The sequence below is a fragment of the Camelus dromedarius genome, chromosome X (assembly GCF_036321535.1).
Source record: "Camelus dromedarius isolate mCamDro1 chromosome X, mCamDro1.pat, whole genome shotgun sequence".
Classification (NCBI taxonomy): domain Eukaryota; kingdom Metazoa; phylum Chordata; class Mammalia; order Artiodactyla; family Camelidae; genus Camelus; species Camelus dromedarius.
This window is the reverse complement of record NC_087472.1, coordinates 51453622-51474628: the sequence shown is the minus strand read 5'-3', so window position 1 is coordinate 51474628 and position 21007 is coordinate 51453622. Positions and strand designations below refer to the sequence as shown.

At 39.3% G+C, this 21007-nt stretch overlaps 1 protein-coding gene across 1 annotated transcript in view; it reads left to right on the top strand.

Annotated features, from left to right (window-relative positions):
- The window catches only part of CYLC1 (cylicin 1), a gene marked incomplete at its 5' end in the record, with an annotated part of 89234 nt that overhangs the window by 29338 nt on the left and 38889 nt on the right, over positions 1-21007 (top strand). The window contains one exon of the mRNA XM_064483183.1: positions 15462-15816. Within this exon, the coding sequence (XP_064339253.1) occupies positions 15462-15816 (355 nt within the window). The remainder of the gene's footprint in view (positions 1-15461; positions 15817-21007) is intronic.

Here is a 21007-nt window from a genome sequence, read left to right as displayed (position 1 = left end):
TCTTCTGTATTTCTATTTTATTTGTTGTAATTTCTCCATTTTCCTTTCGTATTTTGCTAATTTGTGCTCTCTCTATTTTCTTCCTTGTGAGTTTGGCCAGAGGTTTGTCGATTTTATTTACTCTTTCAAAAAAACAGCTTTTGGTTTGATTGATATTTTTTCTATGGATTTTTTAATTTGTATTTTATTTATTTCCTCCCTGATCTTAATTATTTCCTTCCTTCTGCTGCCTTTTGGGGTTTTTCGCTCTTCTTTTTCTAATTCTTTTGCTAGTGGGTTAGATTGTTTGAGATTGTTTTTCTTTTCTGAGGAAGGCCTGTATCGCTATAAACTTCCCTCTTGGAACTGCCTTTGCTGTGTCCAATAAATTTTGGGTGGTTTTGTTTTCATTTTCATTTGTCTCAAGATATTTTTTAATTTAAACATTGATTTCATCATTGACCCATTGTTTTTTTTAATAGCATGTTGTTTAATCTCCATGCTTTCGTTTTTTTCTCCTTTGTTTCTCTGTTGTTGATTTCTAGTTTCATGGCATTGTGGTCAGTAAAGATGCTTGAGATAATTTCTAACTTCTTAAAATTGTTGAGGCTTCTTTTGTGCCTAAGTCCATGATCAATCCTGGAAAATGTTCCATGAGCACTTGAAAGGAATGTATAGCCAATTTTTGGGGGGTGTAATGCTCTGAAAATATCCACCAAATCTAATTTTTCTATTGTATCATTTAATTTCTCTGTTGCCTGATTTATTTTTTGTCTGGAAGATCTGTCTAGTGATGTTAATGTGGGGTTAATATCTCCAACAATGATTTTATTCCCATCAGTATCCCCCTTTATCTCTGATAGTAATAGTTTTATGTGCTTAGATGCTCCTATATTGGGGGTGTATATATATATAATGAGTGTAATATCCTCATCTTGTACTAATCCTTTAACCATTACTAAATATCCTTCTTTATCTTTTTTTATGGCCTTTGTTTCAAAGCCTATTTTGTCTGATATCAGTATTGCTACACCTCCATTTTTGGCTTTTCCATTTGCATGGAATATCCTTTTCCATCCTTTCACTCTCAATCAATGTATGTCCTTCTACCTAAAGTGGGTCTCTTGTATGCAGCATATTAGAGGTTCTTGCCTTATTATTCAATCTGCCACACTTTGTCTTTTGATTGGAGCACTTAGTCCATTAACATATATAGTAACTAATGATACTTGTGTGTTTATTACCATTTTGAATTTATCTTTGCAGTTGATTTGGTATTTCCTCTTTGTTCCTTTCTTCTTCCTTTTGTGGCTTGATTATTTTCCTTTGTATTACCATGGATTTTATTTAGTTTTAGTGACTCCCTTGCAAGTTTTTGGCTTGTGGTTACCCTTTTTGTGAGTCTATTAACATATTACTATAACTGTTTGTATTAAACAGATAAGCTCAAACCCATCCCACTGAGAACAAAAAATTTTTTTTAAATTCTATATTTTCTTGCTTCCCTCTCCCACTATCAATGATTTAGATATCTTCGTTCACAATTTCATGTTTATTCTATTTGCAATTCATTGTAGTTATCACCTTTCCAGATATGATATTCTCATTTCTGTAGCATTCTGCTTGTTTTCTATTTAGAGTAGACGTTTCAGTATTTCCTTTAGCATGGGTTTAGTGTTACTAAAACTCTTCAAGTAAGACGGAGAAGATGGCGGAGAAGAAGGACGTTCGCAGGTCACCCTCTCCCACAAATACACCAAGACCCACATCTACAGACTCACTCAGCCAACCAGAGCACCTGTGGAACTCCGACAGAACATCGCCCTCTTCAAAAGAGAAAAACCCCAAAAATCTGGTAGGAGAAAAGGAAAAAAGAAGGAACAAAAGGCAAAGCAGCGCGGGACGGGTCCCGCGGGTAGGGAGCTGCAAAGGAGGACTGGCGCTCGCTCGCTGGGTCTCCCCTCTCCAACTGAGAGGCCAGCGGGACTCAGGGGGAGCCTCCGAGGCTCGGATCTGTACAGAGCAGCCCTTGACTAACAGAAGTAAGTTAAACGGGCACAGAGCGTCCCCCCGACACCCAGCCTGAGACGCGGCCTGCAAAGGCGGGCAGGGCCAGGCTGCCCAAACCGGGCGGAGGACGGGGGCGGCTGCACGGAGGCAGCCCCGGGGGAACGCAAGGGGCTGCAGGCCGTGGCTGTGGGTGCACAGGGCAGAACAACCTGGGCCCTCCATAAAACAGCAAGGTTGATGTGCTCTCGGGGGAAGGGTGCACACCCCCATCTCTGAAAACCCGCGGAAAGTTTTCGGGGGAAGAGAGGCGGGGCCAGGCACAGCCGCCATATCCTCCAGCGCTTAGCATCCAGGCGGGGGTGGGGGCGAAACCTGCACCGGCACCGAAGGGCTTAGTAGCCTCAAAGGCCAGAATGAGACTGGCCTGCAGCCCGGGGCAGATAGGATCCTTCCATCCTGGTCCCTCAGAGAACTTGCTCCACAAAGACAAACAAGGAGCTGGGTTCTGGCTCGGAGCAGGGACAAGGCTGTCCCTCGGTCTTCCCCGAGCCCACCTGAGGAGCGCCGACTAGGGCGGAGCGCGCAGCCGTACAGAGCAGTGGAGCTACCAGCAGCGCAGGTAGAGGGAGAGCGGCCCCCCGCCTTTCGGGCAGGAACACAGCCCCTGACCGAGGTGCTGGGAGGGGGCACGAACCGCCCTTCTACCCGGCCAGTCTGCAACATCTGACTGCGGCATCCGGAGGGGCAGCGACCCGCCCGCCCACAGCAGAGAGCTGCACCTGACCCAGTGTTAGGAGGAGGCGCGATCTGCTTGCCGACAGGTGCTGGGAGCAGCACAGAAGAGGGCGCCAATGGAGGGCCTCTGAAAACAGCAAGCTGAGCTTCCAAAACAGGACGAAGACAGAAAGACTTCACATTCAAAGCACACAAACTGCAGGAGAACACCGACAAACCCACCCCCCCCCTTATTTTTTTTAATGTTTTTACCTGTTCTATTTTCTATTACTCTCTTAATTTTTACTTCTTAATTCATTTCTATTTCTCTTGGGTTTTGATGTCCTGTTATTGATTAGACACAGGTTTCAAATACATCTCTTCATCTCCCCCCCTTTTTTTTGTAAAGGTTTTAAAAGGACGTCTCAACCCGATTAATACTCTGCTTCAACTTGCTCTTCTATTATTCATTATACACTGTTTTCAAACCCTCTTTCCCCCTTGTTTTAAAATTCTATCTCTCTTATTTTTTTCTTTTTTTCCTAAGTTTTATTACTAAATAGGTATTAGATAGATAAAATCCTTAAGGACCAAAATAAACAACTGATACTTCATAAACCACAGTGCCAGAGAGGTATGAGCAAGATGAAGAAGCAGAAAAACTTTTCCCAATTAAAAGAACAAAACAAATCCCCTGAAAGAAAGATTAATGAAATAGACATTGATACCCTATTAGATCAAGATTTCAAAAAAGGAGTGATCAAATTCCTGAAGGAATTAGAAGAGATAGTGTTTACAGATATAAAATATGTCAAAAATGAAATTGAAGCTATAAAGAAGAGCCAAGTAGAATGGGTAAACTCATTGACAGAGGTGAGGAATGATCTAATAGCTGTACAAAGCCGACGAGATAATGCAGAGGAACGAATTAGTGATCTAGAAGACAGGGAAGTAGAAAGCACCCATTCAGAAGAACTACAAGATAAGCAAATTAAAAAAAATGAAAATAGCATAAGAGACCTATGGGATAACATAAAGCGTCCCAATCTTCGCATAATAGGGGTCCCAGAAGAAGAAGAAATATCAAAGGGGATTGAAAAGGTTTTTGAAGAAACCATAACTGAAAACTTCCCAAACTTAAAGAAGGAATCAGATATCCAAGTACAGGAAGCTCAGAGGGTCCCAAACAGGAAGAACCCAAATAGACCCACACCAAGACATATCATAATCAAGATGGCCAGAGTCAAGGATAAAGAAAGGATTCTAAAGGCAAAAGAAAAGCAAAAAGTAAGTTACAAGGGAACCCCCATAAGGCTCTCAGCTAATTTCTCTACACAAAAACTACAGGCCAGAAGGGAGTGGCAAGATATATTCAAAGCCCTGAATGAAAAAAAAGATGCAGCCTAGGATCCTTTATCCTGCAAGGCTATCCCTTAGCACAGAAGGAGAAATAAAGAGTTTCACAGACAAAAAAAAAGCTGCAGGAGTTTAGCAACACTAAACCCATGCTAAAAGAAATATTGAAAGGGCTATTCTAAATAGAAAAGCAGCAGGATGCTACAGAAATGAGAAACTCACAACTTGAAAGGTGATAACTCATGAATTACAAATAAAGTAAACATGAAATTATAAAAGAAGACATACAAATCACTGAGAGTGGGAGAGGGAGGCAGGGAAATACAGAATATCTTTTTCTTTCTTTTTTAAATTTTTTTAATAGTAGGATGGGTTTGAGATCATGTTACTATCAGTTTAATAAAAACAGTTATACTAATGGGTTAATAGATTTATTAAAAAGGGTAACCACAAGCAAAAAATTTACAAATGAGTCACAAAAATTAAATAAAATCCATGAAAATACAAAGGAAAATTACCAAACCACAAAAGGAAGAAGAAAGGAACAAAGAGGATATACCAATTCTACTGCAAAGATAAGTTCAAAATGGCAATAAACACACACCTATCATTAATTACTGTAAATGTTAATGGACTAAATGCTCCAGTCAAAAGACATTGAGTGGCAGACTGGATAATAAAGAACCTTCAATATGCTGCATACAAGAGACCCACTTTAGGGAGAAGGACACACATAGATTGAGAATGAAAGGATGAAAAATGATATTCCATGCAAATGGAAAAGCCAAAAAAGCAGGTGTTGCAGTACTGATTTCAGACAAAATAGACTTTTAAACAAAGGCCATAAAGAAAGATAAAGAAGGACATTTTATAATGATTAAAGGAGTGATATATTATGGGGATATTAAACTCGTTAATATATATGCACCCAATATAGGAGCACCTAAGTACATACAAGAATTACTAATAGAGATAAAGGGGGATATTGATGGGAATACAATCATAGTTGGAGATTTTAACACTGCATTAACATCCCTACACAGATCTTACAGACAGAAAATAAACAAGGCAAAAGAGAAATTAAATACTACAATAGAAAAACTAGATTTGGTGGATATTTTCAGAGCATTAAACCCCCCAAAAATACGATATACATTCTTTTCAAGTGCACAGGGAACATTTTCCAGGATCGATCATGTACTTAGGCACAAAAGAAACCTCAGTAATTTTAAGAAGATAGAAATTATCTCAAGCATCTTTACTGACCACAATGCCATGAAACTGAAATCAACTACAGAGAAACAAAGGAGAAAAAAAGGAAATCATGGAGATTAAACAATATGTTATTGAAAAAACAATGGATCAATGAGGAAATCAAAGCTGAAATTAAAAAATACCTTGAGAGAAATGATAATGAAAGCACAACCAATCAAAACCTATGGGACACAGCAAAGGCAGGGCTAAGAGGGAAGTTTATAGCCGTACAGGCCTTCCTCAAAAAAGAAGAACAATCTCAAATAAACAATTTAACCCACCACCTGAATGAATTAGAAAAGGAAGAACAAAAAGCCCCAAAAAGCAGCAGAAGGAAGGAAATAATTAAGATCAGAGGGAAATTAAATACAATAGAGATTAACAAGACCATAGAAAAAATCAACCAAGTAAAAGCTGGTTTTTTGAAAAAGTAAATAAAATGGACAAACCTCTGGCCAAACTCACAAAGAAGAAAAAAGAGAGAGCACAAATTAGCAAAATAAGAAAGGAAAATGGAGAAATTACAACAAACAAAATAGAAATACAGAATATCATACGAGAATATTATGAAAAACTATATGGAACCAAACTGGATAACCTAGAGGAGATGGACAAGTTTCTGGAAACATACTGTCCACCAAAACTGAATCAAGAAGAATCTGACCACTTGAACAATCCGATCACTAGAAAGGAAATAGAAATAGCAATTAAAAACCTCCTTACAAATAAAAGTCCAGGACCGGATGGCTTCCCCAGGGAATTCTACCAAACATTCAAAGAAGAACACATACCAGTCCATCTCAAATTCTTCCAGACAATTGAAAAGGAGGGAATACTCCCAAACTCATTCTATGAAGCCATGATTACCCTGATACCAAAACCAGGCAAAGACACTTCCAAAAAATAAAATTATAGGCCAATATCACTGATGAACATAGACGCCAAAATCCTAACCAAAATTTTAGCAAATAGAATCCAACAACACATAAAAAAGATTATACATCATAACCAAGTGGGGTTCATCCCAGGGACACAAGTCTGGTTCAACATACGCAAATCAATCAATGTAATACATCACATCAACAAGAGAAAGGACAAAAACCACATGATCATCTCAATACATGCAGAAAAAGCATTTGATAAAATTCAACACCCATTTATGATAAAAACTCTCGCCAAAGTGGGTATAGAGGGAACATATCTCAACATCATAAAAGCTATATATGACAAACCTAGAGCCAGCATAGTACTCAACGGTGAAAAACTCAAAAGCTTCCCACTAAAATCTGGGACAAGACAAGGATGCCCACTATCACCACTCCTATTCAACATAGTCTTGGAAGTCCTAGCCACAGCAGTCAGGCAAGAGAAAGAAATAAAAGGGATCCAAATTGGAAAAGAAGAGGTAAAAGTGTCATTATAGGCTGATTACATGTTACTATATATAGAAAACCCTAAAAGGTCCACACAAAAGCTACTAGAACTGATTGAAGAATTCAGCAAGGTAGCAGGTTACAAAATTAACGTTCAAAAATCAGTTACATTTCTTTACACTAACGATCAATCAACAGAAGAAGAAAGAAAAGAAACAATCTCCTTTAAAATAGCACCCAATGTAATAAAATATCTGGGAATAAATCTAACCAAGGAGGTGAAAGAATTATACACAGAAAACTATAAACCATTGATGAAGGAAATTAAAGAAGACTTTAAAAAATGGAAAGATACTCCATGCTCTTGGATTGGAAGAATCAATATTGTTAAAATGGTCACACTGCCCAAGGCAATCTGCAGATTTAATGAAATCCCTATCAAATTACCCAGGACAAATTTCACAGAATTAGAACAAATCATAATAATATTTATATGGAACCATCAAAGACCTAGAATTGCCAAAGCATTACTGAAGAGAAAGAAAGAGGCTGGAGAAATAACTCTCCCAGACTTCAGACAATACTATAGAGCTACAGTCATTAAGACAGCATCGTATTGGTACCAAAACAGACATATAGACCAATGGAACAGAATAGAGAGCCCAGAAATGAACCCACAAACTTTTGGTCAACTCATCTTCGACAAAGGAGGCAAGAATATACAATGGAAAAAAGACAGTCTCTTCAGCAAATGGTGTTGTGAAAACTGGACAGCAGCATGTAAAACAATGAAGCTAGAACACTCCCTTACACCATATACAAAAATCAACTCAAATGGATTAAAGACTTAAACATAAGACAAGATACAATAAACCTCCTAGACGAAAACATTGGCAAAACATTATCTGACATACATTTCAAAAATTTTCTCCTAGAAATAATAAAATCAAGAATCAACAAATGGTACCTAATGAAACTTACAAGCTTCTGCACAGCAAAGGAAACCAGAAGTAAAACAAGAATGAAACCTACGGAATGGGAGAAAATTTTTGCCAATGGAACTGACAAAGGCTTGATCTCCAGAATATATAAGCAGCTCATACAACTCAATAAGAAAAAAATAAACAACCCAATCCAAAAATGGGCAGAAGACCTAAACAAGCAATTCTCCAAGGAAGACATACAAATGATCAAAAGCACATGAAAAAATGCTCAATATCACTAATTATCAGAGAAATGCAAATCAAAACTACAATGAGGTATCACCTCACACCAGTCAGAATGGCCATCATTGAAAAATCCACAAATGACAAATGCTGGAGAGGCTGTGGAGAAAGGGGAACCCTCCTACACTGCTGGTGGGAATGCAGTTTGGTGCAGCCACTATGGAAAACAGTGTGGAGATTCCTCAAAAGACTAGGAATAGACTTACCATATGACCCAGGAATCCCACTCCTGGGCTTGTATCCAGAAGGAAATCTACTTCAGGATGACACCTGCACCCCAATGTTCATAGCAGCACTATTTACAATAGCCAAAACATGGAAACAGCCTAAATGTCCATCAACAGGTGACTGGATAAAGAAGAAGTGGTATATTTATACAATGGAATACTACTCAGCCATAAAAACCGACAGCATAACGCCATTTGCAGCAACATGGATGCACCTGGAGGAAGTCATTCTAAGTGAAGTAAGCCAGAAAGAGAAAGAAAAATACCATATGTCATTGCTCATATGTGGAATCTAAATAACAAAAACAAAAACAAACAAACAAAAACAAGGCATAAATACAGGACAGAAATAGACTCATAGACAGAGAATACAGACTTGTGGTTGCCAGGGGGGTGAAGGGTGGGAAGGGATAGACTGGGATCTCAAAATTGTAGAATAGATAAACAAGATTACACTGTATAGCACAGGGAAATATACACAAAATGTTCTGATAACTCACAGAGAAAAAAATGTGACAATGAGTGTGTATATGTCCATGAATGACTGAAAAATTGTGCTGAACACTGGAATTTGACACAACATTGTAAAATGATTATAAATCAATAAAAATTGTTAAAAAAATAAAAAATAAAATAATAAAAATTTCTAGTTTTTGCTTGTCTGTGAAGTTCTTTACCTCTCCTTCTATTCTAAAGGATAGCCTTGCTGGATAAATTATCCTAGGCTGCATCTTTTTTTTCTTTTTCATTCTGGACTTTGAATATATCTTGCCACTCCCTTCTTGCCTGTAGTATTTGTGTAAAGAAATCAGCTGAGAGCCTTATATTGGTTCCCTTGTAACTTACTCTTTGTTTTTCTCTTGCTGCCTTTAGGATCATTTCTTTATATTTGACCCTGTCCATCTTTATTATAATATGTCTTGGTGTAGGTCTGTTTGGGTTATTCCTCTTTGTGACACTCTGTGCTTCCTGTACTTGGATATCTGATTCCTTCTTTAGGTTTTGGAAGTTTTCAGTCATGATTTCTTCCAATAGCTTTTCAATCCACTTTGCTCTTTCTTCCCCTTATGGAACCCATATTATGTGTAGATTTATATTACCCCATAGATCTCTCTTATTGTTTTCATTCATTTTTACTTGCTTTTCCATCTGTTTTTCTAATTGGGTGACTTCTATTGTCCTGTCTTCTAAGGCACTTATTCATTCCTCTGCATGATCTAGTCTGCTTTTGATTGTCTTTAATTAGATCTTCTCTCAGCATTGAATTTTCTGTTTTTAATTGACTCCCCTTTATACTTTCTGTTTCCTTTTTCATTATTGTCTATTCAATGTTCATAGTCTCTTTCATTTCCTCCAGTGCTTTTATCACCCCCTTTTTGAAGTCATGATCTAGTAGATCAAGGTCTATCTCACTGTCTGTTTTATGGGGAATTTTTTTCTTTTTCTTTTTTTTTTTTTTTTTTGCACCCACGTTGTTTTCCTTATTTTTTTAACTTTATTGATTTATAATCATTTTACAATGTTGTGTGAAATTCCCGTGTTCAGCATAATTTTTCAGTTACACATGAACATATATATATATTTATTGTCACATTTTATTCTCTGTGAGCTAACATAAGACTTTCTGTATATTACCCTGTGCTATACAATATAATCTTGTTTATCTATTCTACAATATTGAAATCCTGACTATCCCTTCCCACCTTCTGTCCCCTTGGAAACCACAACTTTGTACTCTATGTCTATGAGTCTATTTCTATTTTGTATTTACACATTGTTTTTTTGTTTTTGCTTTTCTTTTTGTTTTTGTTTTTTAGATTCCATATATGAGCGATCTCATATGGTATTTTTCTTTCTCTTTCTGGCTTACTTCACTTAGAATGACTTCCTCCAGGTGCATCCATGTTGCTGCAAATGGTGTTATGCTGTCGGTTTTTATGGCTGAGTAGTATTCCATTGTATAAATATACCACTTCTTCTTTATCCAGTCATCTGTTGATGGACATTTAGGCTGTTTCTATGTTTTGGCTATTTTAATAGTGCTTCAATGGACATTGGGCTTCAGGTGTCATCCTGCAGTAGGGTTCCTTCTGGATACAAGCCCAGGAGTGGGATTCCTGGGTCATAAGGTAAGTCTATTCCTAGTCTTTTGAGGAGTCTCCATACTGTTTTCCATAGTGGCTGCACCAAACTGCATTCCCACCAGCAGTGAAGGAGGGTTCCCTTTTCTCCACAGCCTCTCCAGCATTTCTCATTTGCAGATTTTTCAATGACGGCCATTCTGACTGGTGTGAGGTGATACCTCATTGTAGTTTTGATTTGCATTTCTCTGATAATTAGTGATATTGAGCATTTTTTCATGTGCCTTTGATCATTTGTATGTCTTCCTTGGAGAATTGCTTGTTTAGGTCTTCTGCCCATTTTTGGATTGGGTTGTTTATTTTTTTCTTATTGAGTTGTATGAGCTGCTTATATATTCTGGAGATCAAGCCTTTGTCAGTTCCATTGGCAAAAATTTTCTCCCATTCCGTAGGTTATCTTATTGTTTTACTTCTGGTTTCCTTTGTTGTACAGAAGCTTGTAAGTTTCATTAGGTCCCATTTGTTTATTCTTCCTTTTATTTCTTCTAGGAGAAAATTTTTGAGATGTATGTCAGATAATGTTTTGCCTATGTTTTCGTCTAGGAGGTTTATTTAATCTTGTCTTATGTTTAAGTCTTTTTTCCATTTTGAGTTTATTTTGAGTATATTGTAAGGGAGTGTTCTAGCTTCATTGATTTACATGCTGCTGTCCAGTTTTCCAAACGCCATTTGCTGAAGAGACTGTCTTTATTCCATTGTATATTCTTGCCTCCTTTGTCAAAGATTAGTTGACCAAAAGTTTGTGGGTTCATTTCTGGGCTCTGTATTCTGTTCCATTTGGTCTATATGTCTGTTTTGGTACCAATACGATGCTGTCTTGATGACTGTAGCTCTATAGTGTTGTCTGAAGTCTGGAGAGTTATTCCTCCAGCCTCTTTCTTTTTCATCAGTAATGCTTTGGTAATTCTAGGTCTTTGATGGTTTCATATAAATTTTAATATGATTTGTCCTAGTTCTGTGAAATATGTCCTGGGTCATTTGATAGGGATTGCATTAAATCTGTAGATTGCCTTGGGCAGTGTGAACATCTAAACAATATTGATTCTTCCAACCCAAGAGCATGGAGTATCTTTCCATTTTTTAAAGTCTTCTTTAATTTCCTTCATCAATGGTTTATAGTTTTCTGTGTATAATTCTTTCACCCCCTTGTTTAGATTTATTCCTAGGTATTTCATTACTTTGGGTGCTATTTTATAGGGGATTGTTTGTTCACTTTCTTTTTCTTTTGATTCATCGTTAGTGTAAAGAAATTTAACTGATTTTTGAAAGTTAATCTTATAACCTGCTACCTTGCTGAATTCTTCTATCAGCTGTAGTAGTTTTTGTGTAGACCTTTTAGGGTTTTCTATATATAGCAACATGTTGTCGGCAAATAATGACATTTTACCTCTTCTTTTCCAATTTGGATCCCTTTTATTTCTCTCTCTTGCCTGACTGCTGTGGCTAGGACTTCCAGGACTATGTTAAATAGGATTGGTTATTGTGGGCATCCTTTTCTTGTCCCATATTTTAGTGGGAAGCTTTTGATTTTTTCACCATTGAGTATTCTGCTGGCTCTAGGTTTGTCAATTATAGCTTTTATTATGTTGAGATATGTTCCCTCTATACCCACTTTGGTGAGATTTTATCATAAATGGGTGTTGAATTTTATCAGATGCTTTTTCTGCATGTATTGAGATGATCATGTGGTTTTTGTCCTTTCTCTTGTTGATGTGATGTATTACATTGATTAATTTGCATATGTTGAACCACCCTTGTGTCACTGGGATGAACCCCAGTTGATCATGATGTACAATCTTTTTTATGTGTTGTTGGATTCTATTTGTTAATATTTTGGTGAGGATTTTGGCGTCTATGTTCATCAGTGATATTGGCCTATAATTTTATTTTTTGGAAGTGTCTTTGCCTGGTTTTGTTATAACAGTGATGGTGGCTTCATGGAATGAGTTTGGGTGTTTTCCCTCCTTTTCAATTGTCTGGAGGAGTTTGAGAAGGACTGGTATGAGTTCTTCTTTGTATGTTTGGTAGTATTCCCCGGTGAACCTGTCCAGTCCTGGACTTTTATTTGTAGGGAGGTTTTTAATTTCTATTTCTATTTCCTTTCTAGTGATTGGATTCTTTAAGTGGTCAGTTACTTCTTGATTCAGTCTTGGTGGACAGTATGTTTCCAGAAACTTGTCCATCTCCTCTAGGTTATCCAGTTTGTTTCCATATAGTTTTTCATGATATTCTCATATGATATTCTGTTTTTCTATGTTATTTGTTGTAGTTTTCCATTTTCCTTTCTTATTTTGCTAATTTGTGCTCTCTCTTTTTTCTTCTTTGTGAGTTTTGCCAGAAGTTTGTCTATTTTATTTACTTTTTCAAAAACCAGCTTTTGGTTTGGTTGATTTTTTCTATGGTCTTGTTAATCTCTATTGTATTTATTTCCTCCCTAATCTTTATAATTTTCTTCCTTCTGCTGCCTTTTGGGGCTTTCTGTTCTCTTTCTAATTCATTAAGCTGGTGGGTTAAATTGCTTATTTGACATTGTTCTTTTTTGAGGAAGACCTGTTTTACTATAAACTTCCCTCAGCCCTGCCTTTGCTGTGTCCCATAGGTTTTGAGTGGTTGTGCTTTCATTGTCATTTGTCTCAAAGTATTTTTTAATTTCACTTTTGTTTTCCTCCTTGACCCATTGTTTTTTATATAGCATAATGTTTAATCTCCATTCTTTTTTTTTTTTTCTCCTTTATTTCTCTGTTGTTGATTTCTAGTTTCATGTCATTGTGGTCAGTAAAGATGCTTGAGATAATTTCTATCTTCTTAAAATTGTTGAGGTTTCTTTTGCACCCAAATACATGATCAACCCTGGAAAATGTTCCATGTGCACTTGAAAAGAATGTATATCCTATTTTGGGGGGTGTAATGCTCTGAAAATATCCACCAAATCTAATTTTTGTATTGTATTATTTAATTTCTCTGTTGCCTTATTTATTTTCTGTCTGGAAGATCTGTCTAGTGATGTTAATGTGGTGTTAAAATCTCTGAGCATGATTGTATTCCCATCAATAGCCCCCTTTATCTCTGTTAGTAATTGTTCTATGTACTTAGGAACTCCAATACTGGGTGCATATATATTAATTAGTGCAATATCCTCATCTTGTATCACTCCTTTAATCATTATAAAATGTCCTTCTTTATCTTTCTTTATGGCCTTTATTTCAAAGCCTATTTGGTCTGAAATCAGGACTGCAACATCTGCTTTTTTGGCGTTTCCATTTAAATGGAATACCATTTTCCATCTTTTCAATCTCAATCTATATGTGTTTTTCTCCCTAAAGTGGGTCTCTTGTATGCAGCATATTGAAGGTTCTTGCTTTATTATCCAGTCTGCCACTCTATGTCTTTTGACTGGAGCATTTATTCCACTAACATTTATAGTAATTAATGATAGATGTGTGTTTATTGTCATTTTGAATTTATTTTTGCATTTGATTTGGTGTTTCCTCTTTATTCCTTCCTTCCTCCTTATGTGGTTTGGTAATTTTCCTTTGTATTGTCATGGATTTTATTTAGTTTTTGTGACTCCCTTGTAAGTTTTTGGCTTGTGGTTACCCTTTTTTGTAAGTCTATTAGCCCATTATTATAACTTTTTATTAAACTGATAGTAACATAATCTCAAACCCATCCTAAAAGAAAAAAAAATTTAAAAAGAAAGAAAAAATATACTTATATTTCCCTGCCTCCCTCTCGCACTCTCAATGATTTGTATGTCTTCTTTTACAATTTTGTGTCTATTTTATTTGTAATTCATGAGTTATAACCTTTCCAGTTGTGAGATTCTCATTTCTGTAGCATCCTGCTGCTTTTCTATTTAGAGTAGGTCTTTCAATATTTCTTTTAGCATGGGTTTAGTGTTGCTAAACTCTTGGAGCTTTTTCTTGTCTGTGAAATCCTTCATGTCTCCTTCTATTGTAGAGGATAGCCTTGCTGGATAAAGTATGCTAGGCTGCATCTTTTTTTCATTCAGGACGTTGAATATATCTTGCCACTCCCTTCTGGCCTGTAGTGTTTGTGTAGACAAATCAGCTGAGATCCTTATGGGGGTTCCCTTGTAACTTACCCTTTGCTTTTCTCTTGTTGCCTTTAGAATCGTTTCTTTATCCTTGTCTTTAGCCATCTTGATTATGATATGTCTTGGTGTGGGTCTATTTGTGTTCTTCCTGTTTGGGACCCTCTGAGATTCCTGTACTTGGATATCTGATTCTTTCTTTAAGTTTGGGAAGTTTTCAGTCACGATTTCTTCAAAAACCTTTTCAATCCCCTTTGATCTTTCTTCCCCTTCTGGGACCCCAATTTTGCCAAGATTGGCATGCCTTAATTTATCCCATAGGTCCCTTATGCTATTTTCATTATTTTTTATTTGTTTCTCTTGTAACTTTTCTGATTGGGTGCTTTCTGTTGTCCTGTCTTCTAGGTCACTACTTCGTTCCTCTGCATTATCTAGTCGGCTTTACACAGCTTTTAAATCATTCCTCATCTCAGTCAATGAGTTTACCCATTCTACTTTGCTCTTATTTATAGCTTCAATTTCATTTTTGACATATTTTATAACTCTAAACACTATCTCTTTTAGTTCCTTCAGTACTTTGATCACTCCTTTTTTGAAATCTTGATCTAGTAGGCTATCGATGTTTATTTCATTGATCGTTCTTTCAAGGTATTTCTCTTGTTCTTTTAATTGGGAATGATTTCTCTGCTTCGTCTTGCTCATACCTCTCTGGCACTGTGGTGTATGGAGTATCAGTTGTCTATTGTGGTCCTTAAGAAATTTATCTATCTAAAGCCTATGTAGGAATAAGACTTAGAACAAAAAGAAAAAATAAGAGAGAGAGAAAAAGAACTTTAAGAGAAATGAGAAAAAAGAAGGTTTGGAAACAGTGTATAATGAATAATAGAAGAGCAAGGTGAAGCAGAATAGCAATCGGGTTGAGACGTCCTTTTAAAACCTTTAAAAAAGAGGGAAAAAGATGAAAGGATGTATTATCAATAACAGGACATCAAAATCTAGAGAAATAAAAATGAATTAAGGAGTAAAAATTAAGAAGGTAATAGAAAATAGAACAGGTGAAAACAGATTTTTAAAAAAACGGGGGTGAATCGGTGTTCTTCTGGAGACTGTGTTCTTTTAATGTGAAGGCTTTGTATCTTTACCCTGTTTTGGAAGCTCAGCTTGCTGTTTCCAGAGGCCCTCCATTGGCGCCCTCTTCTGTGCTGCTCCCAGTACCTGTCGGCAAGCAGATCGAGCCTCCTCCCAACACAGGGTCAGGTGCAGCTCTCCTTTGCTGTGGGCGGGTGGGTCACTGCCCCTCCCGATGCCACAGTCAGATGATGCAGACAGGCCAGGTAGGAGGGCGGGTCGTGTCCTCTCCCAGCACCATGGTCAGGGGCTGCGTTCCTGCCGGAAAGGCTGGGGGCCACCCGCCCTCTCCAGAGACAGTCGCTCCGCTGCTCTGTGCAGCTCTGCTCTCCGCCTCAGGTTGGCGCTCTGCAGGTGGGCTCAGGGAAGAGCTAGGAAAAGCCTTGTCCCTGCTCTGGGCCAAAACCCAGCTCCTTGTTTGCCTTGGCAGGGCAAGTTCTCTGAGGGACCAGGACAGAAGTATCTTATCTGCCTCAGGCTGTAGACAAGTCTCCTGCTGGCCTTTGAGGCTGCTAAGTCCTTAGGTGCGGATGCAGGTTTCGCCCCCACCCCTGCCTGGATGCTAAGCCCCGGAGGATATGGTGGCTGTGCCTGAGCCCCGCCTCTTCCCCCCAAAACTTTCCCTGGTTTCCAGAGATTGGGGTATGCGCCCTTCCCCCCAGGGCATATTAAGCACGTTGTTTTATGGAGGGCCCAGGTTGTTCTGTCCTGTACACCCACAGCCACAGCGCGCAGCCCCTAGTAGTCCCCCAGGGCTGCCTCAGTGCAGCCGTCCCCATCCTCCACCCAGCTTGGGAAGCCTGGCCCAGCCCCCAGCTGCTGGCACGCGTCTTGGGCTGGGTGTCGCCGGGACCCTTGTGCCCATTTAACTTAGTTCTGTCAGTCAGTCAAGGGCTGCTCTGTACAGATCTGAGCCTCAGAGGTTCCCCCTCCAACCCGCTGGCCTCTCCGTTGGAGAGGGGAGACCCAGTGAACAAGCACCAGTCCTCCTTTGCTGCTTCCTCCCCGTGGGACCCGTCCTGCTCTGCTTTGACTTTTGTTCTTTCTTTTTTCCTTTTCTCCTACCAGATTTTTGGCGTCTCTATCTTTTGAAGAGGGCAATGTTCTGTCAGAGTTCCGCAGGTGCTCTGGCTGGATGAATGGGTCTGTGGATATGAGTCTTCGTGCATTTGTGGGAGAGGGTGAGCTACAAGTGTCCTTTTACTTCCCCATCTTCTCACTCCCCCCCGGAATTTTTTTTCTTTTAATTGAGATTAGTTCCACTGCTTCTTCGTTTTTCTTATATCCCTCTGGCACTATCGATTATGGAGTATCATTTATCTACTGTGGTCTTGAAGGGCTGTTTAAAAAAAAAGAAGTTGTGATTCTGTGTAGACTGTGCACTTCTAATAATTTTGTCACAAGGTCTGTTCTTAGTATGGATGGTTACCATGTCTTTCTTTTGCGTGTGTTGTCTGTTATCCCTTTGATTGGGGGTGTGGCTGGTATTGTGATGACCAGTGTGTGCCCTGGTTGTTGAGTGGGGTCTCCTTTTTGTTGTATGGTTGTCACAGCCCTGACAGGGGCTGGGTCTCTTCCCCTTTTGTTGCAGTGGAGGCTTCCAGACCCATTTCTGAGATACAGTTTGTGGTAGGCTGAGTTGGAGCACTTTAAATATTCTTTGTTGGCACTGCCGTTGTCACCACTTTAGCTGTGGGGATGTCAGTGCTCTGCTCTAGTATCCCCAAGGTTCTCTTTCCTCAGAGCTACCAGTGCAGTTCTGCCAACTTCTGGGTCACACACCTGGATCATGGCACATAATCAGGTCAACAACACCCCCAGCACCAAACACTGCTTGTGTACATGCCCCACGTGTAAACTCTGCTTGTTCATCTTAGAGGCCTGTTCTCAAAGAACCTCCATGCCTGCAGCAATTGTGCAGTCATTTTATACCATCCCCAGCACCATATCTGTATATGATAGGCAAGCCTGCAACTGTACCAGCCCTCACCCCTGAAGTGTGCCATATCTCCGCTCATGGCTAGTTTGTCTTAGAGGTGTGGGTCCACAAAGGCACCTGCAGAGCAAAATGGTCCCCTCTGCCTGGGAAATATAAACAAATCTCAGTCCCACCTATGAGGTTTCTGAGTCCTTAGATATGGACTCAAATTTCAACCCCACCTCTGCCTGAGAGCAAAACACCAGAAAATATGGTGGCTATGGCCAAGCCCCACCTCTCTTCTCCCAGGACTGCACCAGCAATGGTGCCACAGGCTTGTGGAGACAGAAGCTATGGCCCAGCCATGTTGTACCCATTCCCTCTAATGCTCACTAGCAGTATTGATTTTTTTCTTTTTTTATGGGGGACCCAGGCTATTCTGTTCTGTATACACTCCCATCCATGGCACAAAGCACATTCCAGTCCCCTGAGGCTGCCTCTGTGCAGTTGGCCTCAACCCACAGCCTGGCTTGTGGAGCCAGTCCCAGCCTACACCTGCCAGCTCATGTTTAGAGCTGGGGATCACAGGGACCTTTTGTGCTCATTTCTCTTAATTCTGTTAGCTAAGGGGTGCTTTGCACTCCTCTGAGCCTCAGAGTTTTCCCCTATGTCCCCACTAACTTCTCCATTGGAGATGGGGAGTCCCAGCATAAGAGCATTATTCCTCCTTTGCTGCTCCCTCCCCATGGGACAGGTCCCTCTGTTTTCCGTTTACTTCTTTGTTTTTCTTCCCACCAGATTTGTGAGGACTTTGGTCTTTTGGAGAAGGTGATATACTGTCAAAGTTCACTGGGTGTTCTGAGTGAATGGGTGGGTCCATGGATGTCTATTGGTGTATTTACGGGAGAGCCTGTGCTAAAAGCATCCTTCTACCCCTCCATCTTGGCCATTCCCACTCCACAGCAAGCTTCTAAATTGGTAATTTTTTATAGATCTCCAATCATAAACAACTGTTTTATAAATACCTATAAAAATAGGAGGTGGAAAAATATATTTAATGGTTAATGTAATAACTCCCATAGTTTGATATAAACAAACAAAAAACAAAAATTGGAAAGCACTATTTAAGGTCCCTAGTTTCCCTCAATGGGTCTTACAGATACTAATAAAAACATTAGTATAATTAATATTAATTGGGTTCATTAACAAGGAAGTAATAAAAACTGAAGGGAAAGTCTACAGACTTCTTCACAACAAGGTGGGAATTTTAAAGAGACTTGTCCCAAAAGGATAAAAAAAAAAAAAAAAAAAACCTTTAGATGGTTATTAAGAAATGGGATAAATAAAATGGAAATTAATGTGATTAAAACAAAATGTTCTGACACAACACTATCTTAGGCTAGATGACCCAAAGGGATCCTTACAATTCCCCAGTACTAAAGGGACCCAAACAGTCTGCTTTATTTACCTCAGTTTAAATATATATATATATATATATATATATATATATATATATATATATATATATATATATGTACATATATATAAAGTTTAAATATTGACAAAGGGGCCTGAGTCTCTTGGGTCACCGCCTCAATGGGGACCACAGATCCTTTTATACAAAAGTAGATAAAAAGGGAAGAGGGCCAAGATGGCAGAGTAGAAGTTTGCTTGCACCTCACCCTCTCCCACAAATACACCAAGAATCACATCCACAGAACCACTCAGCCAACCAGAACACCTGCACAACTCCGGCAGAACATTATCCTCTTCAAAAGATAGAGACGCTAAAAATCTGGTAGGAGAAGAGAAAAAAGAAAGAAGGAAAGGCAAAACACTGTGAAACAGGATCCGTGGGGAGAGAGCAGCAAAGGAGGACAAGCACTCGTTCACTGAACCTGCCCTGCTCCAACAGAGAGGACAGCAGGACGGAGGGGGAGCCTCCGAGGCTCGGACTTGTACAGAGCATCCTTTGACTGAGAGAACTAAGTTAAACGGGCACAGAGTGTCCCCGGGACACCGAGCCTGAGATGTGGGCTAGCAGCTGGGGGCTGGGCCAGGCTGCCTGAGCCAGGTGGAGGACTGGGGCCATAGCACTGAGGAAGCCCTGAGGACTTCAGGGTGCTGTCTTCTGTGGTTATGGATGCAAAGGGCAGAAAAACCTGGGCCCACCATAAAACAGGAAGGCTGATGTGCCCTGGGGGGGAAGGGTGAATACCCCCATCTCTGAAAGCCCACGGAAAGTTTTCAGGTGAAGAGAGGTAGGGCTCAGGCACAGCCACCATATCCTGCAGCACTTAGCACCCAGCAGGGTCAGGGGCGAAACCTGAATCCACACCTAAGGGCTCAGCAGCCTCAAAGGCCAGAGGAAGACTTGTCTACAGCCCAATGCAAATAGGATACTTCCGTCCTGGTCCCTCAGAGAACTTGCTCCGCCAAGACAAACTAGGAGCTGGGTTTTGGCCCAGAGCAGGGGCAGGGCTGTTCCTCTGTCTTCCCTAAGCCGGTCTACAAAGCACCGCCCCAAGGCAGAGTACTCAGTGGCACAGAGAAGCAGAGCAACCTGAGCAGGAAGAGGTCGGGTGGCCTCTCACCTTTCTGGCAGTAACATAGCAACTGACCAAGGTGCTGAAAGGGGGCGTGACCCGCTTTCTTACCTGGCCAGTCTGCAACATCTGACTGCAGCATCGGGAGGGCAATGACCTTCCTGCCCACAGTAAAGCAGAGCTGTACCTGACCCAGTACTGGGAGGGGGCCCGATCTGATTGCCAACAGGCACTGGGAGCAGCACAGATGAGGGCACAAACGGAAGGCCTCTAGAAACAGTAAGCTGAGCTATTGAAACAGGGCGAAGACAGAAAGACTTCACATTAAAAGCACACAGTCTCCAGGAAAACACTGCCCCCTCCCTTTTTTTAAAATCTGTTTTTACCTGTTCTATTTTCTATTACCCTTTTAATTTTTACTTCTTAAACAATTATATATACTACCAGATTTAATCCCTTTTAAATATTTGTAAAATATTTTTTATTATTCTAATTTTTAAAAATCCAAATCATTTCACATTTATTTCTCTTGGTTTTGATGTCCTGTTATTGATTATACACAGGTTATAAATACATTTTTCCCTCTTTTCTCCTTTCTTAATGGTTTTTAAAAGACATCACAACCCGACTGCTATTCTGCTTCAAGTTAATCATCTATTACTCATTATACACTGTTTTCACACCTTTTTTCTCCCTGCTTTTAAAATACTCTATTTTAAAAATATGTTTCTCTCTCTCTTTTTTAATTTTTATTCCTACATAGGCATTAAATAGATAAATAAATAAGCTCCTTAAGGACCACACTAGATAACTGATATTCCATAAACCACACTGACAGAGAGGTATGAACAAGATGAAGAAGCAGAAAAACCATTACCAATTACAAGAACAAGACAAATCCCCTAAAAGTACGATCAATGAAATACACATCAATAGACAACTAGATCAAAATTTCGAAAAAAGGAGTGACCAAAGAACTGAAGGAACTAAAACTGATAATGTTTAGAGATATGAAATAAGTCAAAAATGAAATGGAAGCTACAAAGAAAAGTCAAGTACAATTGGCAAACTCATTGGCTGA